The following is a 27,304-nucleotide window of genomic DNA, read 5'->3' as shown; positions in this document are numbered from 1 at the left end:
TGAGCTCCCGTTGTTCAGTCCCTGCTCCTGCCAACCTAGCTGTTCGAAAGCACATCAAAGTGCAAGTAGATAAATAGGTACCGCTCCGGCAGGAAGGTAAATGGCATTTCTGTGCACTGCTCTGGTTTGCCAGAAGCGGCTTAGTCATGCTGGCCACATGACCCGGAAGCTGACCCGGAAGCGAGATGAGCACCACAACCCCAGAGTCGGCCATGACTGGACCTAATGGTCAGGGGTCCCTTTACCTTTACGATGCCAATGTGTACATTATTGTAGAATTGGAAGGGACCCCAAAGGTCATCCAGTCCAACCCCCTGCAATGCAGGAATCTCAGCTAAAGCATCCATGACAGATTTCCATCCAACCTCTGCTGAAAAGCCCCCAAGGAAGGAGAGTCAACAGCCCCCCACCCCCTTTTCAGATATTGGGGCATGTGGAGCCAACGTATTGAACATGCATGACCAGGGGGAAAAAATCTCAAAATTACAATTCTTTGATGGTTCAAAGCTGTCCCTGTGTTTTTATTTGTTTTATGAGCAGAAGTCATATCATCTTGCTTTCATATGTCCTACTCAAAATATTAACAAATCCCAGCAAACCTGGTCTGTCTGCTACATGCAAGAAATGTTCTATATGCCTCCCCACACCTGAGGATGCCATGTCTCCCAGAATTAACAACAAGGACAACAACAGGTCCATGTTCTCTTGCCCATTCAAACAAAGGCTTCGAGCTTTAATCAGCTAATTGGCACAACAAATAAAGAAAGGCTTAATCCCAGATTAGCAGCTTCCCCCACTCCCAAAATATACAGGGGTTGTTAGGAAGTAACAAGCAGGAGACTCGGAAATCTTGAAGGGCCCAGACTGATTTGTCGTTCAATTTACTGTACATCCGAAGCTAGCAGACAATTGGCTTCTGCATTGAAACTATGGTGGGTTTCTTCTCTTTCTTCTAACAATGAAGAACAACAGGCAGGTGAAGTGATTGCCTTCATTGCTCATGCATCTGGTTTTAGCTGCTGCTTCATAACATTGTTAATTTTTTTTTGGTTCTTTAATTGTGTATAAATGCAGTGCTTTTTTATATATAGGGGGGAAAGGTGCCAGTAATCACCATGAAGTTGTTCACACACACACAAACACACACACACACACACACCTTGTTCACAGCTCTGGAATCTATTGGATGAAGGGTGGTATACAAGTGTTTGAAATAAATAAATAAATGAATCCTTTAAACCTGGATCCTACACAATACAGTGGTACCTCGGGTTAAGTACTTAATTCGTTTTGGAGGTCTGTTCTTAACCTGAAGCACCACTTTAGCTAATGGGGCCTCCCACTGCCGCCGCACAATTTCTGTTCTTATCCTGAAGCAAAGTTCTTAACCCGAGGTACTATATCTGGGTTAGCGGAGTCTGTAACCTGAAGCGTATGTAACCTGAGGTACCACTGTACTTTTGTTTTTCCAACTACTGGTGAGGCAATTATAGCTCCCATGTTACAGTAATTGAAAGTATTTCCTGACACAAAGCTGGTGGAAAAACATGGTAAAAGTAAAACCCCGAGGATTAAATGGTATCTTTCATTTATTAAACAGCAAAATGCATTTTACACTCAATGTAATATGTCCCATGCCTTCATTAGCCTCCGTATGAGCTCAGCAGATCCCAGGGTGTGGCACTGCATGGAGGAATAGAATCACCAGCAGCCTTTTCTGCCCCTCCAGCTCCCCAGCTTTGGGAATCAGCCCAAAATGGTTCTCCCCTCCTGCTGAAGATTTGGACTTGTTTGAGGCCACAAAGAGGAGATGAAAGGCAACGTTGCTAGTGCAAGAGGGACAATTCCAAGATCATCTTTGTGTCTTGGAGGAAATGGTCACAACTGGGGAGCTGAGGGGCATCGATCAGGAATGGGCACTGCTCCTTGATCATATGGAATCTACCGATCATCTCTAGGAGAGTTAACACCCCTGTTAAGATTCACTCCTAAAGAATAACTCGGAAGCGCCTGAACGGAGCAGCCTCTTGTAGAATGACAGGGAAATGTGGCACATGATGAGTGGAATGGACATTACCAAATTTTGAACAGAGTATAGGCGGCAATGGCATCCTTCTTCTGACTGCTTTCATGATGCATCGAGTCTATTTGGCATGTTTTATGTATATTAATAGGAATCCGGGTGGCGCTGTGGGTTAAACCACAGAGCCTAGGACTTGCCGATCAGAAGGTCGGTGTATCGAATCCCCACGACGGGGTGAGCTCCCATTGTTCAGTCCTTGCCCCTGCAGTTCGAAAGCACTTCAAGGTGCAAGTAGATAAATAGGTACCACTCCGGCGGGAAGGTAAACGGCATTTCCGTTCGCCAGAAGCGGATTAGTCATGCTGGCCACATGACCCGGAAGCTGTACGCAGCTCCCTCGGCCAATAAAGCGAGATGAGCACCGCAACCTCAAAGTCGGTCATGACTGGACCTGGTGGTCAGGGGTCCTTTTACCTTTACCTTTATGTATATTAATGGAATTAATTCTGCACTTTTAAAAAGAATGCTGGGTTTTTTCCCTCCCTACTTCTTTCTCCAAGCCCTATTTTTTCCACTTAAGAATTAGTGAGCTTTTGTTTTGTTTTTAATTTCACGGATGGCCCGTGTCTTCCAGTCAGGACCTTGTTTTTAAGGGTGAAGGAATCACTCTTCTATGGCGCTAACCATGAATGTGGATACTGCCTACTGCGGGCATCTATTTAGCAAGAGAATGGGATGCGTGCAGAAGTATAGCTGAGGAAGGGTATTAAATTGCAGAGCAAAGAGGGTCTAGCTCAGAAAAAGGGTCTAGCTGACATCTCCTTGGGAACAGGGAGGGATGGATCCAGGCAGAAATGAGATCACATTGGCGGGCGTGTGTTTGTGTGAGGATCACCCACTACTGCTCCTTCCCAGATGTTTTTGCCCCAGGGTCATTGGGACAATTGTTCCTCTTCCTCTGTGGGTGGTCGCTTCCTCTTGAAAAAGCCCGTCTATTAAAAAAAAAGAAATAGGCTTCTTTGAACTGGTGAAAGCCTTGATTGGGCTGCTGTTCTCAAAATAAACACATAAGGCACCCAGAAGCAAGCTGCGGTTGGCTGATCTGATCAAAACAACAACAACAACTCCTATTTGGGGACTTCCCTGGCTTTTTTCTGGCCCATGTAGGACCAGTCTGGATAGTTGGCCTTGGTGAAGATTTGACGTTTTCATCCCCCAAAAGTTTTTGATTTGAGTTTCTACTGAAATGTGGCTGCATTTTAATGTTGTACTTTAATCTTGTTTTTAAGTTGTATTTTAATCAATTGTTTTTATACCTGGTGTTAGCCGCCCTGAGCCCGGTCTTGGCTGGGGAGGGCGGGGTATAAATAAATTATTATTATTATTATTATTATTATTATTATTATTATTATTATTAGCTGTCATGGAAGTTTTAGTTGAGATTCCTGCATTTCAGGGGGTTGGACTAGACACTTGGAAGTCGCTTCCAGTTTATAATTCTATGATTCTTTATACCACTGCCCCCCCAATGAGGCATGTTAGTTACTGCGACATCAGACCTCCCATGAAGGCTCATTTTCTGCAGGGGACGGAGGCACTCCTATTTTTGTTAAGCCCCAGCTGAAGCCAAAACCACTGGAATCTTGGCACTCCATGTGGTTGGTCCACTTTGCCTGTAGGCCCAGAATTGCCCGCTCCAAGGTTTCGCTTACCTTCCAAAGAACGATAATGAAGATTGCAAGGAGGAAAAGTCCGACCACTATAGCTGCTATGATCCACCACACAGGAATATCCCTCTCGGCAGCCGGGTCGACCCACTCCACCAGTGTCTTCGTCTGGGTGGGGCAGGGGGGAGGGATAGGAAAGAGAAAGCCAATGTGAGCTGAACCCTCCTCTCCCTGATGCGATTGAAATAATGGAGGGGTTTTCATGCCCAAGCAAGTCTTTTATCCCCAACGCAGATAACAAAATGGCTGAGCTCCTCTACCTTGGCACCAGATCCAGGTGATTCTTGTAGGGCTGTCAAACACCAGTTATTTAACTGCCTTTCAGGCTTCGGCCTTAAAGTTTGGAACTGGACACTTTGCGAATTTAACTAGCATTTTGAGCCCATTTTGGATGCAGGTAAGATCCAGTGAAGGGACACGGGTGGCACTGTGGGTTAAACCACAGAGCCTAGGACTTGCCGATCAGAAGGTCGGCGGTTCGAATCCCCGCGACGGGGTGAGCTCCCGCTGCTCAGTCCCTGCTCCTGCCAACCTAGCAGTTCGAAAGGACGTCAGAGTGCAAGTAGATAAATAGGTACCGCTCCAGTGGGAAGGTAAACGGCATTTCCGTGCACTGCTCTGGTTCACCAGAAGCAGCTTAGTCATGCTGGCCACATGACCCGGAAGCTGTACGCCGGCTCCCTCAGCCAATAAAGCGAGATGAGCACCGCAACCCCAGAGTCGGCCACGACTGGACCTAATGCTCAGGGGTCCCTTTACCTTTACCTTAAGATCCAGTGAAAAGAAGGAAGATCTTTATTTTCTGTTGCGACTGAGTTCCCCTTCTCCTTGCAGAGGTCTGCAAGCCCCTTGCAAGACAATTGCCCAACCCCTTAACCCCAAAATGCATCATACATACAAGTCAAGATGGCTTCAGGATTGCTCTTGTGTACTATTTCAGGCATGTGGTTTGTATACTTATGCATATGTGTTTACCTTGTGCATTCATGAACATTTATTCTATATTTGAGACCTAAGAATTCTTATTGCAGTCTCACCTCTGTTCCACCAAAAAAAAACCCCATCAGGCTCCAGCTACTGACTTCACCAAATGATCAGGTATTTTCAGAAACCATAATGGGGAATCCCAGATAGTGAGCCCTGTGGATCCACCTCACACGCAACCCACTTGGCTTTATGACTTGCCAAAACCCATAATATACCCTCATGTCCCTATACTTCAACTGTCCCTGGGTAGGAGGGACAGACACAGTCTTCTGGGCCTTGTCCCTGGTGAATCATTGTCCCTATTTTTGCTTCCTGGGTACGCCTTAGTTAAAACATCAACGAGGCCCTGTTCATCTCAATAAGCCGAAATCTTATTGAGCGGGTGGCGCTGTGGGTTAAACCACTGAACCTCTTGGGCTTGCCAATCAGAAGGTCGGTGGTTTGAATCCCTGTGACGGGGTGAGCTCCTGTTGCTCGGTCCCTGCTCCTGCCAACCTAGCAGTTCAAAAGCACATCAAAGTGCAAGTAGATAAATACATACCGCTCCGGCGGGAAGGTAAACGCCGTTTCCGTGCGCTGCTCTGGTTCACCAGAAGCGGCTTAGTCATGCTGGCCACATGACCCGGAAGCTGTATGCCGGCTCCCTCGGCCAATAAAGCAAGATGAACGCCGCAACCCCAGAGTCGGCCACGACTGGACCTAATGGTCAGGGGTCCCTTTACCTTTACCTATTCTTGAGCCACAGAAAACCACAGAAGGGGAAAGTGCATTTTTCCATCTCCGCCAAGCTAAGCAGTTGGCTCCTTACCTCTCTCGCCCTGACCTAGCCACTGTGATCCACGCGACGGTCACCTCCAGACTGGATTATTGTAACTCGCTCTACGTGGGGCTGCCCTTAAGACTGACCCAGAAACTCCAGCGGGTGCAGAATGCTGCAGCGAGACTCCTTACGGGGTCTTCGCTGCGAGATCACATTCATCCGGTGCTATATCAACTGCACTGGCTCCCGGTGGAGTACAGGATCAGGTTTAAGGTGCTGGTTTTAACCTTTAAAGCCCTATACGGCCTTGGACCCTCGTACCTACGGGACCGCCTCTCCTGGTATGCCCCACAGAGAAACTTACGGTCTTCAAATAAAAATATCTTGAAGGTCCCAGGCCACAGAGAAGTTAGGCTGGCCTCAACTAGAGCCAGGGCTTTTTCGGCTGTGGCTCCGACCTGGTGAAACACTCTGTCACAAGAGACTAGGGCCCTGCAGGACTTGACATCTTTCCGCAGGGCCTGCAAGACAGAGCTGTTCCGCCAGGCCTTTGGCCAGGGCACAGCCTGACTCCCTCCCTCGGCAATCTTCGCGGAGCTCTGGCCCAATAGTGGCCAGTGGCTTGAATTTAATTAATTTTATAATGAATGATTTTAGAGTGTTGTTTGTGTTGTACTTTTGTATTGTTTTATTGTTGTTAGCCGCCCTGAGCCCAGCTTCGGCTGGGGAGGGCAGGATATAAATAAAATTTATTATTATTATTATTATTATTATTATTATTATTGTGCTCAGGTTTTGCTTGAGAACAGGATGCCGGTCTAGAGGGGCCATTAGCCTGATCCAGCAGGCCTGACATTCTTATGCAAAGTTGAGTTTCGGCTGCAATGATTCACTGACGTACCAGAGAGGATCCGCTTGGCAGAACTTCCGGCTGAATGCGGTACGGCATCCCTGAAGTGTTGAATCGGGCCTGAGACTGGATGAGGAGTTGCTCCTTCATGGGGTGCTGTGGTAGAAGAGACCATCATGAATTACCTGAGCCCTTCTTATGGACCTGCCATCAAGGGCGAGCTTGGGTGGCCTTTTGAAATGCCCTGTGCAAGGCCAAAACTTGGCGCCCCCAAATGGCGCTGGCTTCTGGGTTGGGTGGTGTTTAGAGGTCTGCAACTCTTAGAAATAAGAACCTGGACTCAGACTATGCTTGCTAGATGAAGGGGTTTATTCTAGACTTCTTTCCTTGCTCAACCGTGACACCCGGGCCACATTTTATCCCCAAAGAAGTTTTTGATTTGAGTTTCCACTGAAAGGAGGCTGCATTTTGATGTTTTAATGTTGTATTTTAATCTTGTTTTTTAAGTTGTATTTCCATCAATTGTTTTATATCGGGTGTTTGCCGCCCTGAGCTCGGTCTTGGCTGGGGAGGACGGGGTATAAATAAAATTTATTATTATTATTATTATTATTATTATTATTATTATTATTATTATTCACACGCTACATATAAACTGCTATGATACCACTTTAAACAACCACAGTTTCCCTTAAATAATCCTAGTTTGTTAAGGGTGCTGAGAGTTGTAAGGAGATCCCTATTCCACACACAAAGATAGAGTTCCCAGAGTGATTTAACAGTCAATCCCTCTCCATAGAGAAATCTTGAAATTATAGCAACGGGGGGGGGGCACAAACTACTGACGCGCTGCATGTGAAGGAAAAACTTAAACACATTGCAGAGTTCCCAAAAATAGACCAGTGGCAATTAATATTTCATCCAGCAGAGCTTTACTGCTACTGAAGGAAAATGAGCATATTGGTCACAAATTCAATACATTCAGGATTGGCACAGTCCATAAAAGATGCAGTTGCAGCAGACTTATCTTAAACTAACAAGAACTTATAATAAGACTTAACCTCAACACTAGAGCATACAGAACAGAACACCACACCAGAACAATGAGCTAGAAAGAGAAAGTAAGTGAAACCCAGGCTCCTTCTGGCCTGACTATTATATTCAGCAGGACCTGGACAGAAAGATAATAGAACCAATTTAAACCAGCTGTACTCAGCTTCTCTGAAGGAATAACCCAAACATCAGAAACCTTCTGCCTGTTTCTTTCACATAGAAAGAAACCTTCCAGAACCCTCCTGAACTAAGCAGAACACATCAGATCAATACTTTCTGTACTAAGAAATGAAAACTGACAACTACAGCTCCCATAATTCTTTGGGGGAAGACTGTTTAAAGCGGTATCATAGCACTTTAAACATACAGAGTGAATGTTGCCACAGACTACCTCTCTTACGACCTTCAAATCCCTCCTCCAGATCCACCTTTGGTCACGAAATCTTTGGCTCCTCTCTCTCCAGTTACCATGCCCTGCTGTAACTCAGCCTAAGTACATTACAGTCATACCTCGGGTTACAGATGCTTCAGGTTGCGTTTTTTTGGGTTATGGACCGCCGAAACCTGGAAGTACCGGAACTGGTTACTTCCGGGTTTCGGCGGTTGTGCATGCGCTGAAGCGCTAAATCGCGCTTTGTGCATGTGCCGAAATGCCGAATTGCAACCCTCACGTGTGCAGATGCGCCACTGCAGGTTGCAAACGCTGCAGGTTGCGAATGTGCATCCCACACAGATCACGTTCGCAACCCAAGCGTCCACTGTATCACTGAAACAATCACATCGCCGTTCCCTGCGTATCCTCGGCTCCCCTTTCCCTTCATGTCTTGTTTCCTCCATGGAGAATGTGAGATTAGAAGCTCCTCAGGGCAAGGGGTTCTTGAGGCTGGAGGAACATCGCCCAGCTAATGTTTTATTGATTTATTGATTTAATATGCTGTAAACCGCTTTGAGGTTTTTATTAAAAATATAAAGCTGTATAGAAATTAAATAAAGCAAGCAAGCAAGCTCCATTCATATGGATGGTGCCATATAAACAAATAAATAAATCACAAACTGTTTGCCACTTCTTAATCATAACTGCATCTTGTGATCTTGTAAAAATGTATGCTACCCTTCATCTTGTCTGGATTACAGGAAGTTGTGCACTGATAGATATAGATAGATATAGATATAGATATAGATATAGAGATAGAGATAGAGATAGAGATAGAGATAGAGATAGAGATAGAGATATAGAGATACAGATATAGATATATAGATATAGATATACACACATGCATAAAAATACATATATATTAAAAACATGCCCCCCCAAAACAAATAGAATATTTCAAAGCAAAGTGTAAAATGAGAACAATTAAAATTTCCCAAAGGCACTGAAGTGCTTGCAATGTTGGAGCCAGGCAAGCCTCTCCAGAGACGGGATATTCCAAAATCAAGGCAGTCTTGTTTTCTAGGAAGGGAACTCTCCGCCTCCCCATCCCTTGCACAGAAGCTCCTTCCTTACCTCCAGGAAAGTCTGCAGCCACAGCACTGCATGGATGGTCACCATGGCTCCTTGCCCTTTCTCCAGAGTCCCCACTTGGCAGCAGATGACGGCACAGTCTTGGCTACTACAGTTCTGCAGGCAGGTTGGATCAAGAGAGTTGAGTTAATTTAAACTGAGGGAGTTATTCAGACTGCAGGATGTATATAACCTGTGGATAAACACAGGGTGCAATCCTAACCTCCAGATACAAACTATGTGTATGTGTGGGTGTTTGTATGTGTGTGAAGTTATGGAATTCTGTTTCCCATTTCTTCATTGCTCAGTCTTCTACGTTTTCACATCAGTTTTTGAACTGGTTTCAGTCTTAATGAAGATTCATTAGCTTTCAAAGCGAATTTCTGCTAATATACACATTTTTTGCAGGCACGTTGACCTAGTATACATTATTATTATTATTATTATTATTATTATTATTATTATTATTATTTGCAAAGCAAGTTCCCCTAATATACTGGATGCTTGTATGTCATTTATATACGCATTTCTATGCACACTTTACCTCTGATGTTTGCATTTCGGTAAACTTTGCTCGGCTGGAGAACTGCACTGAAAAATCTGGGGAAGGGGGAATTCCAAAGGATGATTGTGCTTCAGTTCATGTCTTGTCTTGGAAAGGGAAAATTAGGTAGGTTTGCCTTTAAAATGCGAACCGAATCATATTTTTGGCCCATCCCATGTCAAATGATATGCCTCTGCCGGGGGAAATTCAGAGCCATGGATATTGCAGAGGTGGTACATGCCAGAAACCACCCATTTAACTCAGTGGAGAGGAACAGGGGGAAAGAAAACTGCCCACTCGGCCATGACAGATCATAGGATAATTCTGCACCAACTAACAGAAACTATTAGCAATATAGACACCTCTGGCAGGGAGACCATAGGTTGGATGCCACAGGGTGTGTAGCATGTGGCTAAACTATTCTGGCATCACATTATGCACACTTAGGCTGCGTACACACCATACAGTTAAAGCGCATGATTCTCCCAGAAGACTCTTGGGAACTGTAGTTTAAGGTGCTAGGAATGTCAGCTTTGTTGGGATAAACTACAGTTCCCAAGATTCTTGGGGGAACTCGTGAGGTTTAAATGTATGGAAATAAGTGCCCCAATGGCATAGTGGGACCATATAATTGTTCAGCTCAAGCTGAAAGTGTAAATTTAGTAACTATGACATCTTAAGTATTGAAATTAAAAACAATCAAGTTCCTAGATCTCTTGAGTGCAGAGGAGGTTTTCAGCTAGCTGTTTCAATCACACTATGCTGAACTCCTACTACATGGGGGCTTCTACATGAGCAGAATGCTTGCCTCATTCATTTTCAAAACAATTTTGCGCGGTAAGTCACTCATTCCAAGTTTACAGATTGGACAACTGCGGATTAGCCCAAGTAATGAGCAGCAGGGATATATGAACCCAGATCCGGTGACAAGTGCTTTAAATGACACTATGAAGTCCGTCCCATTTCCCAACAAGTCTCACCACCACAATGGGTTCCTGCGGCGCTGCTGAGTTCACATCCCGCCTCTCACGCAAGCGCCGTGGTTGGGCAGTCGTATTATAGCTGGGAGCAGTTGTGGGCTCCTGGACTTTCAGCTACGAGGAAAGAAATAGCGTTCAGGTGAAAAGCAGGCAGCCATATTGAAGGGAAGTTTTTAATGTGTGACATTTTAATGTATTTTTAATCTTTGCTGGAAGCCGCCCAGAGTGGCTGGGGAAACCCAGCCAGATGGGTGGGGTACAAATAATACAGTGGTACCTCGGGTTACATACGCTTCAGGTTACATACGCTTCAGGTTACAGACTCCGCTAACCCAGAAATATTACCTCGGGTTAAGAACTTTGCTTCAGGATGAGAACAGAAATTGTGCTCCGGCGGCGCGGTGGCAGCAGGAGGCCCCATTAGCTAAAGTGGTGCTTCAGGTTAAGAACAGTTTCAGGTTAAGAATGGACCTCCGGAATGAATTAAGTACTTAACCCGAGGTACCACTGTAAATTATTATTATTATATTATTATTAAGGCAGAAACAGACCAGGAAAAAAGGCAACTGATAAGATAAAGGGGATGGGGCAACTCTCCTAGGAGGAAAGGTTGCAGCGTTTGGGACTTTAAACTAAAAAAAAAGAGAAGATTTGATAGAGGTGTTCTCAGGCCCTCCATACTTTGCTCTCCCCTTCCCAGAGGCTGCTCCTACCTTCAGAGGGTTGGTGTCGTTCGTGGGTGAACAGGCAATGTTGCCTTCCGTGCTCACCCTTGCGATGTAAAGCAGGAAGCCTTCCCGGAAGTGGCTGGGGAAGTCCACAAGAAGCTCAGCCCCAGATACAGTGCTAGGGCCAGCATTCTGCAACTTAGAGAAGGACAAGGAAGGAAGAGGGGTCAGCAATGGGGAAGACGTTGTCGGTTTGCATTTTTAGTACAGAAAGTATTGATCTGATGTGTAGAGATCTTTCCTATTCTAATTATTTCAAGAGGGTTCTAGAAGCTTCTCTGTGTGAAAGAAGCAAACAGAAGGTTCATGATGTTTGGGTTATTCCTTCAGAGAAGCTGACTGCAGCTGGCTTAAACTGGTTCTGTTATCTCTTTCTGTCAAGTCATGCTGACTACAAAAATAGGCCAGAAGGAGCCTGGGTTTCACTTTCTCTTTCCATCTATCTTCCTTCCGGTGTGGTGTTCTGTACATAGTATGCTTAGTGTTGAGGTTTAGACTTATAAGTTATTGTAAGTTTAAGTTATGTCTGCTGCAACAGGATTTCTTATGGGCAGGGCCAATCCTGAATGTATTGGATTTGTGACCATTATGCTCATTTGCCTTCAGTAGCAGTAAAGCTCTGCTGGATGAAATATTAATCGCTTTTGGTCTATTTTGGGGGGAATTCTGCAACCTGTTTAAGTTTTTACTCTGCTAACTATACGCTGGAATCGGCTCTGGATCAATAATGAGTAGAATTCCACAACAGACATATTCACAGTGGCATGCCTTCCAACTGCCCCCCACAAAATACTGGGATCACCACAAAAACCCTGAAGCCATCACGGCCTCTCACTTTTTCACAGTGTTCCGAATTCCGAAGGGGCCTTTTCCCTTCAGTACCGCATTTCAACGTGTTACCGGAAGTTCAGATCTGTGCATCCCTCTAACACATTTCTTAGATTTATGCCTCCCACCCTGCTCCCTTCCTCCCCATTCAATATGGCGTGTTTTTATGAAAACAAGATCCAATTCACTTTAATGCCCCATAGAAAGATTTTCACTGTTTCCCCGCTCCCCAGTCCGTCGGTCTCCCCTAAAGAAAGTGGGGCGTTGGGGGAGCGAAGGGGGTATGGCCTGTCCGCAAGGGCGCACCAAGGGGTTGTGAATGTTGACATTTCTATTCCACCTTAGGAACAGACATGGGATTGTTACGTGTCACATGTCTGTTTACATTCCAGCACAGCTTGCTGGGAACTTCCATTGTGTATAGCTTTTGCTTTTTGCTGTTCTCTCTGAGACGACCTGAGAAAGAGACGACATGTTTCTTTGTCCTGATTTATGCTTAATAAATCTGTAGTTATAGTATGCTTCCACAAGCCTCACGCCTATTCTGTGTGCGGAGTTCGATCTGCTGATAGTGTGCCCTGGCTCAGAAGCCCAGGTCACTGATTTACGTCGGAGCAGAGGTGATGGTCTTCGCAGCGGGACGGCTGGAAGGGAACGGCCCAGCAGGGGCTAGCCAGCTGACCTCCTGGCCCTCAGTGAGTGCCAAAGAGCAGCCATGACAGTCACTTGACTCTGGCTTGCTTTGTTCAGCCACGGCATCTGCATCTCTGCCCCAGTCGCTAAGGGGAGGTGTCCAGGTTTGGGGGACACTCTGATGAAGAATATGTCCCTATTTTCATCTGAGGAATATTGGAGGGAATGCAGTGGGTTGGCGTGTTGTCTCTACACCCCCACGTGCATCCAGTTCCAACCTGAGTTTCTTTGTACCTGGTAAACATGTTCAACTCTTGGTCCATAGTCATTTATGTCCTTGCTTGTGTTCTTATAGTCCCCAAAGGCCAGTGGGACCACAACGACATCTGGGGCAGACCTCCTGGGGAGGAGAGCATGGAGAGAGCAAGGATGAAAGTGATCGCCCCCTCTTGTCATGGGACACATACACGCTTCCTCCTGAAGCAAAATGTCCTTCCCAACTGATATTCCCAGCAGCTCCACTCCACACCTCCTGCCCACAAGGCCAAAGCAGCCGGATTGACCTTGTAGGACCAGCAGAATCAGGTGGGAAAGCTTTCCCCCCACTATTATCGCATCAGGCTGGGTTTGTATGTCTGTAGCAGCTGGTGGCCACTGGGTAGAAGGCGAGGAGCCTAACAGCAGGTGGTGCCAGAGCCAACAACAGGCAGCCAACTCTTTCAAGTTTTGTCCCTGGCCTTCTCCCTGTTGAGTTCCACAAGGGCAACACTGAGGGCTCGTCCACATTTGTCCTGCGCATAGAAAGCACAAATCCAAGAGGTTTCCTGCATGCCCTATGTTTTCTGTGCACGGATCTAAGTGGTTTTCTGTTTGCCCTGCCACTTTCCCTGGGAAAACCCACTCTTTGACACTGAATTGGAGCAAATGTCAATCCACAGAAAACCCAACAGATGTTTGCTCCTATTCAGCAGCAAAGAGCGGGTTTTCCCGATGAAAAGTGGTGGGACGAGCAGAAGTGTGGATGAGCCCTGAGACTAAGGAAGAGAAAGTTGATATCGCTGGTCTGGTTGTAAATATGAAGGCAGGCAAGTGCAGGCTGGCTGGGGGAGGAATGAGGTTAGTGGGGCAATACCCCATTTATCCTTATAGGTCAGCCTCCATTGGCTTACATATATATGCATCTCTCTCTCTCTCTCTCTCTCTCTCTCTCTCTCTCTCTCTCTCTGTGTGTGTGTGTGTGTGTGTGTTTGTGTACACACACACACATTGTTATGAGTTTGTGGAGTGCACAGATCCCCCTTCTAATTCCTGGGTGCCAGACACTGGATTTAGCATGTTAAAATGCAAGCCAGGAGCCAGCCTGGTACTGGAATGGCTCTTTGCCAGAGGGCAAATGGGGAGGGCAAATGCACCATCAACTCAGAATTAGTTAGAAAGACAAGAAGTAGAGTTTTAGAGCTGGAAGGAGTTGTCTTTAGAATTTCAGTTGCTTAAGATGTGAGCCGAGAGATAAAATAGTTGCAGTCTGTAAAACGCGGCAAGCTCAGCAGAGGGACAGAGGGCCGTGTTTGATTTCTTTTTAGATCCAGGACTGCAGCAATGGGAGAAATGCTGTGAACCCCTCCATTGTAGGCTCAGGTTGAATATATGTGTAAATAAACCATCTATCATAAAGACACCACGGGCTGTGCTGTGCTTCATTTCCAAAAAGGAAACACAGGCCCTGTGTAAGCGCCTGGAACCCCTGGAATCTCACACCGCTCAGAGACTGGGGTGTCTTTTATGATATGTGGTCTATTTACACATATATACAAGCGTGCAACAATATATAAACATATACACATATAAGTTAATACTGACAGAAATCCATCTATCTGCAAATCTCCCCTCATCCATGTGACTTACTCACCCCAGCAGTTCCATTCTTGCAGCAACCTTGACGGGCACCTGCAATTGTTCCACGGCGCTATTGGGGTTGTTGCTGTTCTTGCTGCAGGAGAAGGTGGGAGTTATTGAGTGAGTGCCACAATAGTGTTTTCTCAAAGCCTGGAGTCCAGGCTTTGGACATGAAAAGTCTTGATATGGAAGAGGAACAGAGGAACAGAGATGCAGCAATTTGGGAAAGCTGCCTGTAGTTTTCTGCCTGGCAGCAGTTTAAAGTGTTGGTGCTGACCCTTAAAACCCTAAACGGCCTTGACCTTGTATACCTGAAGGAGTGTCTCCACTCCCATTATTCAGCCAGGACACTGAGGTCCAACTCCGAGGGCCTTCAGGCAGCTCCCTCACTGCGAGAAGTGAGGTTACAGGGAACCAGGCAGAGGGCCTTCTCGGTAGTGGCACCCGCCCTGTGGAACGCCCTCCCATCAGATGTCAAGGAAATAAACAACTATCTGACTTTTAGAAGACATCTGAAGGCAGCCCTGTATAGAGAATTTTTTAATGTTTGATGTTTTATTGTGTTTTGGATATTTTGTTGGGAGCCGCCCATAGTGGCTGGGGAAACCTCATCAGATGGGTGGCTAACAACAACAACAACTTTATTTGTATGCCTCCCATCTGACTGGGTTGCCCCAGCCATGCTGGGCAGCTCCCAGCAGAATAGTAAAAACACGATATAACATCAAACATTTAAAACTTCCCTAAACAGGGCTGCCTTCAGACGTCTCCTAAAAGTCAGATACAGTGGTACCTCGGGTTACATATGCTTCAGGTTACATACGCTTCAGGTTACAGACTCCGCTAACCCAGAAACAGTACCTCAGGTTAAGAACTTTGCTTCAGGATGAGAACAGAAATCATGCTCCGGCAGCACGGCGGCAGCAGGAGGTCCCATTAGCTAAAGTAGTGCTTCAGGTTAAGAACAGTTTCAGGTTAAGAACGGACTTCCAGAACGAATTAAGTACTTAACCTGAGGTACCACTGTAGTTGTTTATTTCCTTGACATCAGACGGGAGGAGCCCTGACTTGGGGAAAAAGTTGGCAACTTCACATATACAAGACAGCTCCCCTTATATACCCTGCCAGATGGGCGGGGTATAAATAAAATGTTTGTTTGTTTGTTTGTTTTTATTATTATTATTATTATTATTATTATTATTATTATTATTATTATTATATCTTTTTTGGGGGTAGGGAGAGAATAGCTAAACAGGGAAGGTGCCTGCTTATTTATTTCACCTGCTATTTATTTAGAAAGCTTCTCAATTGGTTTGGTTTTCAAAAGAACCCCAAAACAATATACAGTACTGGAAGGTTGCTGGCTGTGCCAGAGATGGGGCTGTGAGTTTCCTGGTAGGAGGACTTGGCTTCAAGGGTCCAGGAGAGTGGAGCAGCGTTGACTGTTACCTTCTTAGCTGCAGCATCAAAGTTATGTTATCACTGGCCTCTTCCAGCTGGCTGACACTTAGCTCCACATCTACCTGGATCTGTAAAAAAGGTGACAGACAGGGGGAGAGGTTGGATACTTGTTGCTTCCAAGAAAACTGTAAGCCTGAGTATGGCACTGCCCTGGTTAAGAAATCAGCCACATACCATGGTGTTGGATTTCATGGGGTTGCCAATTTCACAGGCCACCAAGCGGGTCTCGTTCTCCTTACGGGTGTTGCAAATCAACTTCTGCAGAGACAGAGAGAGGGAGAGAGAGCACAGGTGACTTCACTGTCAGCCAGGTGAATGAGCAATATGAAAGGCTGGCAATGACCTGGAGAGCGTTCCTATTGTTGCAAATAGAAGAATTACACCTGGGCCACCAATCGGTATATTCATGACCACAGCCAAGCTACAAAACAAGGGTATTGGAGCTTTTTCTAACCCGCTCAGTCAGAATTTTGAGTTCTGAAAGGGCTGTACCATTCTGCAGAGGACCACTTTGTCCTTTCGGACCTCTTTCCTCCTTCTTTGGAAGTTAAAAGAGATAAGTTTGGCAAGCAGGAAGCTGCCAGGCAGCCTAGACTCCTCCCCAGAATTTGCAGGAATAGAGGAAATATGAAGTACCTTAATAATATCTTAAGGACGCTTCTGTGAAGGGGGTGACTGAGAAGATGAAAATATGTACGCTGTATTTTGTGGCTTGGCTCAATAAAAGGACTACTGGCAAAACCTATTGGTGTTTCGCAACTTTCCGACTAGTTGCAGGACTTTAGCAAGACCTAGCAGAGTACACACAGAATCCACGGAAGCAATTGGCGACTTGGCTGCAGGCAGGATAGACGAAGCAGGAACCAGGAACTTGTAGTTAGGTGTTTATTATATACAGTGGACTATTTACAGGAACAGAACACAGATCTTTAGCTAGCTCTCTCTGACACGACTCACAACTCCTACACTGACACACAGAACTCTGAACCTCTGAATACTGAACACTGACCAATCAGGGAGTTGTCTCCGTGTCTCTGTTATCACCAGGCAGACTTACTCCTTCAGATTGCCTTCTGGCTGTCTGCCAAACCTTAACTGACTCTGTGTGAGTAGCTGCACGTACACAGTTTCCCAACAACTATAACTCAGCAGTGTGGACCAGCTACGAGTGAAAGGTCTTACCTGCCCGTCGCTGTTAGCTGTCTGGAAGTAAGTTCCGTGTGGCAGCTCCACCACCAGCTCTGCCTCATAGGCTCCTTCACCAGAATTCATCGCCGTGGTCTGGAGGAGAAGCACATTCTCTGCCCCAATTAGCAGGGAGCCTTCATTCCTGAGACACAACCGCATAGCAGGGATGGGATGTGGGGAGAGAGACAGAGCTAAAGTTATAAGAAATGCCTTTTGCTGTGCATTAGGAAATCACTGTATGAAAAAGAGGGAGCTGCAAGATTCAGGTTATATTTTATTGTTTCAGCTGAGCAATTGTGACAGCTCACCCCGTGTGCCTCCAGGCTGTCACCATCTTGCAGGAGGGATCTTTAGGTTTGCAAAGTTAAAGCAGATTAAACGCTCTCTTGGCCTGGTGCAGCAAATCCACAAGAAACAGACACAGAGAGAGGCTTTCTGCAGTTAGGAAAGTAATGGGGAAATTGTCTGAGAAGTGTGGGATGATGAGCGAACGATGAGTAGGAAGATGTGCAAACCGCCCCGCAAGCAAATCAGGGTGAAGCAAATCATTTTCATATAACTGTCCTGCAGACAAACGAAAGCGACTGCTCACTGGACACAGTCTAACCATTGCATATGCTTTGTGTAAGAGGAGTGTGATGACTGCTAAATAAGCAGGTGGTTTGAAGGAGCCCAAAATGAAACACGGTGAATGTAGCTGTAGTTTGTATCACACCATATAAATTTGCCCAGCCCTTCAGATCAGTATCAACTCCTATTCTTCTGTTTCCCATTAAGGTCAGCTAGAGTGGTGGGCACAAGAGACAGGGCCTTCTCAGTGGTGGCCCCATAACTGTAGATCTCTCTTCCAAGGGACATACATTTGGTCCCGTCAGTTCTGTCTTTTAAATGGGCCTTTAAAGTAAAACCATGTGCACCATCTTGAGATCCTTGGAAGATAAAGGTAGTATAAATAAAATAAATAAAATAATGTCCAGAGCATTTTGCCCTCCCACTGCCCTGGGCCACCACAGCCTCTCACATACCACACTTCTATAATTAAAAGGACTGGGATTCCAGATTCAAGGGAGATCTGAACCCTGAACTTTCTCGTTTTGGATGACAGTCCTAGGTTAGATCACCAGGACTAGCACTCTTGAGACTCAAGAAGAGACAGCTGTTGGTGCTGCAAGGAGCAGGTCCTTACGTGTGAGCGGAGAGTCGGAGGTCTGGGATGCAGATGTTGTCTTCTCCACAATCCACAATGATACGGGTCTGTGGAATGCAACAAACAGGCAGAGCTTTGACTGAGTAATGAGCAATCCCAGTCTGGAGCCTCACCGCTTTCCCTGCTCTTTACCACAGAATTGGAACAAACAGCAGTCCACGGAAAATCTGAAACGTGGTTTGTTCCAATTCAGCATTAAAGAGTGGGTTTTACTGGGGAAAACGGGGCTCAGATACAGAGCCTTAAAGCGCCTAGAAAACATGGGGCAGGAAGGAAGTGTGGAAGAGCCCTGATGTGGGTTGGGAGTGATGTGTTCAAGCTCAACATGAAAGATTGCAGAAGGATCCCATGGCCCTCCAGCGCAGATTGGAAATCAACGTGGTTATCTGTCATTCAGATACATTGGTACCTCAGGTTACATACACTTCAGGTTACATACGCTTCAGGTTGCATACACTTCAGGTTACAGACTCCGCTAACCCAGAAATGGTGCTTCAGGTTAAGAACCTTGCTTCAGGATGAGAACAGAAATTGTGCAGCGGTGGCGCAGCGGCAGCAGGAGGCCCCATTAGCTAAAGTGGTGCTTCAGGTTAAGAACAGTTTCAGGTTAAGTACGGACCTTCAGAATGAATTAAGTACTTAACCTGAGGTACCACTGTAAACAATTCGATCTCTCTATAATTGTCTAACAGCATTAACCGTTGAGAGTGCTTAGCGGGGATAGAATCCAGAAAATCTAAATGTCAGTGCTTATATCCACCCCCCACACCCACCCCTCCTGGTTCTGGCTATCATGCTTTCAAAGCTCAGATTCAGTCTTCAGCATTGTGAGGGAGAGGGCTCCCTGAGCATGTGCAAAGGGCAATTCCTTACAATTTCATACACACAACCAGGCTCATATTCCTGGAATCAGGAAGCTTGGTTTCTGGCTCAGAGGATGCGATTCAAATTTAAGCATTTTAGCACTTGACTAAGTGACCATTTTGTTTATGTATTTGGGGCAGCTGCGAATTGCAGGGGGTTGGACTAGATGATCTCAGGGTCCCTTCCATCTCTGCAATTCTATGATTCTGTTTGCTAGCTTATTTCAGCTTCAATAGGCTCCCAAGGTGGCTTAAAATTACCCCCCAAAAAAGCAAAGGAAGAAAATCAAAATAGCAGAACACAAAAGAAATACAGAAGCAGTCAGCCGCTTTGAAACAGTGGAATCAAAGTCATACAATGCCAAAGCTTTGAGGCTGCTGAGGTATCTCACCTGATCCTGGACCATTGTTTGGCCAGACAGCACAGGCTGCATCTCCCCGTCTGCAGATGCGGATGCCAAACTGAAGTTGAAACTCACGACAATGGGACTCAGTTTGTCCTTGAAATCGGCCTCATCCTGTGGGAGGCAGAGAAGTGGCTCAGAGATTCCCCCTAAGGCTAGCTCATCTTTTCACTTCAATTGTTCAAAGCACAACAGCTTGGCATTAACAGGGATAAAATCTCCGCAGTTTGCCCAGATGCAGAAACGGAGCTCGCTGGAACTACTGCGTGTCATGCCGCACGATTATAGAAATGGCAAGGCACCTGCCAGAATTAAAAGGTGGAAACGCCAGTGGCCACACCTGGAACATAGCTGTCAACCGTCCCTTATTTGGCAGGAAAATCCCTTATCCCAGCGCCATGTCCCGCTGCTGTCCCTTATTGATGATGTCCCTTAAATTTCCTGGGTTTCATGCTCCCCCAGCTCAAGAGGGAAGCAGTGGCTCAGGGTCCTCCGCCGCGAGAGAGAGCGTGCACACGAGCTGCCGCGTCTCCGTCTCTCCTTTTCCCCCCTCAGGAGCACGTCGTGAGGAGACGGGTGGCAGAGGACGGGCAGGCAGCCCCTCTCTTGCGAGACTTCCGCCGCCCTGCCAGGGGAAGCCTGAGGCGGCAGCAGCAGTGGCGGCTGAGGAGGCAGCCTGAGGGAGGAGGAAGAGGAGGAGATGGGGAGGGACGCAGAAGGGCGGCGCTTCAGCGGCCGCGGCAGCGCCACAATCACCTCATGCCGGGCTCGCAGGCGGCATGGGCGAGAGTCTCTCTCCCTCCCCCTCTCTCAGGCGGGGAAGGGCCGATGGAACTCCTCGCGCCAGGACGACGGCAGCCCCGACGTGCTGCTTAGCATACCCTCCAACCAGTGCAGCATCTTAATGTAGTGATGTCCCCCTCTACATCCCTTTCATAACTCTTTCATAAATGCAAGAGCAGCATGGCTCCATCAGTGCCGGATTTATGTATAAGATAAGCAAAATCCCTTATTTTGGCTGCTGATCCCTTATTTTCGAGGCTGCTGGTCCCTTATTTTCAAATCTGTAAGTTGACAGCTATGACCTGGAATGTCATCCCTACCTGGGGTCTGTGAAATGGTTTGAATATGCAGGCATACACTCGACGATAGCATGCATGATGCCCTCCTTCGTGGGTGTGTTGGAAGAAAACACACTAGGGAATTTTTATTTTAAAATTTGGATGTTTTAAAAATATCTCTCCAACGCTCACCTAGAAGTTGCGGGGCTGGTTCCAGCAACATCTGAAGTAACAAAAAACTAACATAAAACAGCCATCTCTCTCACGCTTTGTGTGTGTGGTGCCAATATGTCTTTCGAACGGCAGTTTCACAAGGGTCTGGTTTCATTTTAGCTGAGGACACACCGTGAAGTCTACCTTTAAATAAGAGACAACTGACTCAAGGCAGCTGGTCTCGGCTGTTTTGAAAGGGCAGCAAATGGCTAGTTGTTTGATTTCTTAGGGTTGCATTTTTCCTGCCAGGAAGAGGCACTTCTGCAATTTGCAGCAAAAATTACTTGGGCAGCCTTAATGCCCTTTCATGCTTACCCAGAAAATCAAGATTTCCAGAGTTTGGCTGTAATCTGTGAGTTTGCTTTGACTTCAGCAGGGAAGCGCGCATTTGCAGCAAAGCACCCTGAGCTGGCCCTGGCCTTTGCAATATTTATTTACCCCACGGAGGCAAATACATTCACATTATACCTTTAAAGCAGTCTTTGAAACTTATTTCCCACCGCAAAGAATTCTGGGCACCGTAGTTTGCCTCTCAGGGAGTTACAATCTCAGCAACCCTTGACAAACCACAGTTCCCAGAATTCTTTGAGGTAGGGTGGATGTGCTTTGAATGTATAGTGTGCAGCCTCCTTCAATAGGTATCGCAGCCACTTACCCTACGTCAAATCCCGGGAAAGCAATTGCTTGGACCCCAGCAACTCACCCAGACGGCTGCCAGCCCAGCTGAAGCCACTGCTCTCTACCCTCTGACTGGCTGTCTCAATTTCAAACTGCAGAACTACGTCATATTCTTACACGACGCCATGCAGGTGAATTGCCCATCTGAAGGCAGCCCTGTTTAGGGAAGTTTTTAATATTTAATGCTATATTGTTTTTAACACTCGATTGGGAGCCGCCCAGAGTGGCTGGGGAAACTCAGCCAGATGGGTGGGGCATAAATATTATTATTATTATTATTATTATTATTATTATCTTCACTAATGCATCCTATTGGTGAACAGCCTATTAGAAAGCTGCCAGTTTGACAAGTGATGCTCATCCAGCACCAGCACCAGGAACAATGACCTCACTCACACACATTCCATCTCCCAAGTTCCTTCCCTTTCCCCGTGGCATCACTGTAACAAGAGCAAGCATGGAGCTCCAAAGATGGGGAGAGATTTTGGGGTGTCTTAGAGGAGCCTTGCCAGAAGCAAAGGTGGCAGGAATGCTCAGGAAGGATCTCTTGCCCCCAAAACAAGGAAATAATAATAATAATAATAATAATTTATTATTTATACCCCTCCCATCTGGCTGGGCTTCCCCAGCCACTCTGGGCGGCTTCCAAAAAAATATTAAAATACTGTAATACATCAAACATTAAAAGCTTCCCTAAACAGGAAAAGCCAATGAGTGTTCCCATTTAGTTTCACAAGCCAGATTTGCAAAAAGTGGTAGGTTTGAGATCACCTTGCCAGCAGGTCCCAGTATAGGTTGTGGCTGATCTCGCAATACAGAGGAGGGGGAGCAATGCACTCTGTATGTACTCAGAAGCATCTTTCATTATGCTTCCTCTGCATTTATGGGGGACCTGTTCTTCATTCATGGTGAATTGCACTCATGGCGGCATTGGGGCGTTTATACATGACCTCCCTTTCCATACTGTTTGTGCCTGCCAAAGTTCCCAATCAGTGCATGCTTCCCTTCCAATTAACACACGTCCCACAACTTCCTGCTGAAAACCGGTCACTTTTTATACCGCAAATGTTCCAGTTCGTCTTTTGTCCTGCTTTGTTGCGCTATAGGGCAAAGAGCGCCCCTCCAGATGGCAATAAGGCAGTAACATGGGGGAAGTGTCACAGAACAACGAACAAGAAGAGGAGGAGTTTGGATTTGATATCCTGCTTTATCACTACCCTAAGGAGTCTCAAAGCGGCTAACATTCTCCTTTCCCTTCCTCCCCCACAACAAACACTCTGTGAGGTGAGTGGGGCTGAGAGACTTCCAAGAAGTGTGACTAGCCCAAGGTCACCCAGCAGCTGCATGTGGAGGAGCAGAGACGCGAACCCGGTTCACCAGATTACGAGTCCACCGCTCTTAACCACTATACCACACTGGCTCTCAGAACAAAGCAGAACGAGGTGAGAACCGTCCAGTATAAATCTACTACTCCTAAGGCTTCCCCCTGCACACCTCCAAAAATATATGAAGTGCCATGCTTTGCCCATGTCTCATACCCGCAGGTAGGCATCGACATCCTGGCAGGTTTTGGGTTTCGCTCTTGACAGTTTCAGCAGGAACGTTTGGCTCGATTGGCTGGTCTGCTGCAGCAAAACCCGCCGCCCGTATTTCTGCTTCATGCGGTCCAGCTGCAGTTCGGCATTCAGGTCTAGCAGAATGGTGGTGGGGAGGGAATTAGCAGAAAGCAAACACAGTGGGGGGTGATCGAGAGCGAGAAATGGTAACATTAGGCAGACACGCTTGTTATATTGTTTTAGGTAAAGGTAAAGGGACCCCTGACCTTAGGTCCAGTCGCGGACGACTCTGGGGTTGCGGCGCTCATCTTGCTTTATTGGCCGAGGGAGCTGGCGTACAGCTTCCAGGTCATGTGGCCAGCATGACTAAGCCGCTTCTGGGAAACCAGAGCAGCGCACGGAAACGCTGTTTACCTTCCCGCCAGAGCGGTACCTATTTATCTACTTGCACTTTGATGTGCTTTCGAACTGCTAGGTTGGCAGGAGCAGGGGCCGAACAACGGGAGCTCACCCCGTCGCAGGGTTTCAAACCGCCGACCTTCTGATGGGCAAGCCCTAGGCTCTGTGGTTTTACCCACAGCGCCAGCTGGGTCCCTTTTGTTTTATATTTATATTGTTTTAGGGGTCTGCTAAATGCAGTTTTTATATTTAAACCATCCTATCTAATTTAGCATTTGCTGTTACATTTTTGCTGATCTCGTCTGTGTATTGTTGATAATTTCTTACTGTCTCGTGTACACCTTTCAGATACTTTTTAAAAAAAAATTAAGCAGTTTATAAATTAAAAAATGGAAAATAAAATAAACAAACACAACCCGTGCTAATTTTGCACCCTTAGCTGGGATAGCAAAATAACACCTTTCCTACTAGCTGGATATCAATGTCAGGAGTTCAGCCTACACTCGAGTAGGACCCTGGCAGAGACACATGCCCGACTGACATGTTCCCTCCCTCCTGGTCGATCGTTCGGGAGCTTCATAAGCTTTCTTCAGCCCGAACATCACAGCGACCGATGCCAACAGACACCAGCACACTTAGGGATCTGCAGAGTTTGCGTAGTTGCGTAACAGACCTCAGCAACTCAGCATTTTGGCTAATCTACTTTATTTACATATAAACACACACGGAGCTCTGCAACATGGCTCCCTCTTTCTCTAGCATCAGACAGCAAAGAGAAAAAGAACAAAGGACAATAGCCCCACTTCACGGAACACAGTAACACAAACATCCTGTCTCCGTCACTTCCCACTCTGTGGAGTCAAAACATACACCGTCATGTGATGCCTGACCACTGCCTCCACCTCTGTAAAACCTATCATTCATAAACAGAGGCAAGCCAGCCTCCGACAGAAAGATGGCTATTATCTATAAGTTTAGTCCATTCTGCCAATCTCATTTTCCCCAGTACTGCGGCAGCTTGACTACAAGACCTCCACCTCTTCCCACAGTCAATGCAACACTCACCGACTTTCTGAGGAATCCTCTTTGCTGACACTTCGGCACATATCTGGATTGTGAAGCTGCATTGAAGAGAAGGAAGTTAATGAGGACTGTTTCACACATGATGTGGCTGCTGAGTGTACAATCGACTGGGAGCCGGCAACCAACTCTGCCTCCCTGAATGATCCTTGTTTGTTTGCAAACATGTGCTGGCCACACTTTACACTTTTTTCGATGGACCCAGAAACAAGTAATTTGTGATTTCCCCCTCTGCTGGTTTAAACAGGTTCCTCTTATGCTATATGTCCTCTCCCCACCCATGCCCAGTTGTGTTCTGAACTTTTTCTTTCTAGAGAAGATGGTTATTACTAGTTACCCAGTTGGAGAACAGCCTTTACCAAAGGTGTCATGGGCTTTGAAGACACTCGAACTCAGGACGCAAGGGAGAAACGTGTTAAGAGGAAGGCACGCTTGGCAAATCCACACCATGATCAACTCCCTCCCGGAAACCAATGTCCCCACTGTGGAAGGACGTGTGGATCCAGAATTGGCCTCCACAGTCACTTACGGACTCACTGTTAAAACTGTGTTAAGGAAGACAGTCTTACTCGGCCACGAGTGATCGTCAAAGAAGAAGATTTTTAAATTAGGGGTAATTTCAATTATCATTTTATTAAGGTTCCAAGAAGATCCCCAAAACCAATTTCCAAAAACAAACTAAATCCTGCAAACAGGAAAACCAATGGCATACCTTGATTGTTTTTGACATGTCTCATTGATTTTGAGCACAGAACCTGAATCTCCTAGGCTACAAAAGGATCTGGATTCAATGCCCTTCCCACCCGGCTCACCAGTTGACTTGTACTCCTGCTACCGTACATGATTTCTCCTCTGGGTTCAGCGCACCCGGCAGGACCATCTGGGCTTTGAGAAACATGACCGGTTGAGCTCTGAGAAGGACCAAAAACAAAAACATAGTGAACAAGGGTAAGCAGGCAGTAAGTTCCAAGAGTGACAGCAACATTTGCTGATTCCTTAGTCAAACAGCACTGGCAAAGTGTTGGTGACGAATGCACGAGACCTCCGTGCGGCAAAATCTACAGCTTCCGAGGGGCTTAGAACACCTTATCACGTCAAAGCTCATCCTGCCTTTAAAGCAATTACCCTAACTTGAAATGCATCCTTGTACATAAGGGTCGGTCACCTTGCGGCCTGCTAGATGCCCAGCTTGGTCAAACAGGTGTCCTGAGAGATGGTGCCATGTATATAGGGCAGCAAGCGAGAATGAGGTGGCTCATTTCAGGGAGAAGGAAACCTTTGGTCGGCTGAGGAGGTGGATTCAGTACGCAACAACAGGGCTGAGGAACCTGTAGCTCTGTGGTGCGCAGTTAGTGTTGGTGCTGACCTTTAAAGGCCTTGGCCCATTAGACCTGAAGGAGCATCTCCACCTCAATCATTCAGCCCGGACACTGAGGTCCAGCTCTGAGGGCCTTCTGGCGGTTCCCTCACTGTGAGAAGTGAAGCTACAGGGAACCAGGCAGAGGGCCTTCTCAGTGGTGGCGCCTGCCTTGTGGAACGCCCTCCTATCAGATGTCAAGGAAATAAACAACTATCTGACTTTTAGTAGACATCTGAAGGCAGCCCTGTTTAGGGAAGTTTTTAATGTTTGATATTTTATCGCTTTATTATTATTAATAATAATATTCTGTTGGGAGCTGCCCAGAGTGGCTGGGGAAACCCAGCCAGATGGGCGATGTATAAATACATTATTATTATTATTATTATTATTATTATTATTATTATTATTATTATTAGACTAGGGAGACTAGGCTAGTCCCCTCCTTCCCAAAGCCTGGAAAGCTTCCGCCCGACTTAGGAAGGGAGGCGTGATGCTCACACACGCCCCCCAATTGCTGGTGCCTCTGGCCCTAAATGTTCCTCTACGAGAAATGTCACTGCTCTAGCTCTCCAGATGTTGGGCCCCATTTCCCATCACCCTCTGTCAGCATTAGAGTTGCAGTTCAACAGCATCTGATATATGCAACTGAAAATGAGCTAGTGACTGTCACCAACTCCCCTTCTTTCTGTCCACATGGTAGATAAAATATGGTCACTTCTGCAGATGTCAAGGCATTATTATTAATTATTATTATTATTATTATTATTATTAATTGAATTTATATACTGCCCTATATCTGGGGGTCTCAGGGCTGTTCACGGAATAAAATCAAGATATAAAAGCACAAAATACCTAATAAAAATAAAAACAGCAACCCAATACCCACACAAAAAACACATTTTAAAAGGGCATAGGATGTAAATCGGATTAACCAAAGACCTGGTTAACAAGGAACTTTTTTGCCTGGTGCCTAAAGGTGTACAGTTTTAGCTTGGTCTTCGACTCCCGGAAACCAAGGCGTGGCTTCCGATTGGCTGCAGGAGCATCCTGCAGCCAATCAGAAGTCACAGAAGCTGCGCCGGATGTTCAGCTTCAGAAAATTGAAAACGGGAACACTCACTTCTGGGTTTCAATTGTTCAGGAGCTGATTTGCTTGGGAGCCAAGGCGTTTAAGATCCAAGGTACGGCTGTATAATGAAGGCGCCAGGCGAACTTCCCTGGGGAGAGCATTCCACAGACGGGGAGCCACTGCAGAGAAGGCCCCGTTCTTGAGTTGCCACCCTATGAACCTCTCAAGGAGGAGGCACGCGAAGGAGGGCAT

General features: G+C 46.3%; 1 protein-coding gene across 1 annotated transcript in view; it reads right to left on the bottom strand.

Moving 5' to 3' along the window:
- Positions 1–2,303: 2,303 nt before the first annotated feature.
- Positions 2,304–27,304, bottom strand: part of ITGA2B (integrin subunit alpha 2b) — a 47,112-nt gene continuing 22,111 nt past the window's right edge. The window contains exons 15-30 of the mRNA XM_053360488.1: positions 25,436–25,534; positions 24,609–24,664; positions 23,127–23,278; positions 19,625–19,750; positions 18,349–18,416; positions 17,157–17,304; positions 16,149–16,232; positions 15,963–16,042; positions 14,527–14,607; positions 12,912–13,017; positions 11,142–11,294; positions 10,429–10,542; positions 8,908–9,021; positions 6,399–6,503; positions 3,736–3,858; positions 2,304–3,015 (exon numbers count right to left, since the gene is read on the bottom strand). Of these exons, the coding sequence (XP_053216463.1) occupies positions 2,956–3,015; positions 3,736–3,858; positions 6,399–6,503; positions 8,908–9,021; positions 10,429–10,542; positions 11,142–11,294; positions 12,912–13,017; positions 14,527–14,607; positions 15,963–16,042; positions 16,149–16,232; positions 17,157–17,304; positions 18,349–18,416; positions 19,625–19,750; positions 23,127–23,278; positions 24,609–24,664; positions 25,436–25,534 (1,669 nt within the window). The 3' untranslated portion in view covers positions 2,304–2,955. The remainder of the gene's footprint in view (positions 3,016–3,735; positions 3,859–6,398; positions 6,504–8,907; positions 9,022–10,428; positions 10,543–11,141; positions 11,295–12,911; positions 13,018–14,526; positions 14,608–15,962; positions 16,043–16,148; positions 16,233–17,156; positions 17,305–18,348; positions 18,417–19,624; positions 19,751–23,126; positions 23,279–24,608; positions 24,665–25,435; positions 25,535–27,304) is intronic.

Source organism: Podarcis raffonei, chromosome 13, assembly GCF_027172205.1.
Source record: "Podarcis raffonei isolate rPodRaf1 chromosome 13, rPodRaf1.pri, whole genome shotgun sequence".
NCBI lineage: Eukaryota > Metazoa > Chordata > Lepidosauria > Squamata > Lacertidae > Podarcis > Podarcis raffonei.
The sequence above is the reverse complement of the archived record's forward strand: the minus strand, read 5'-3'. Positions and strand labels throughout refer to the sequence as shown.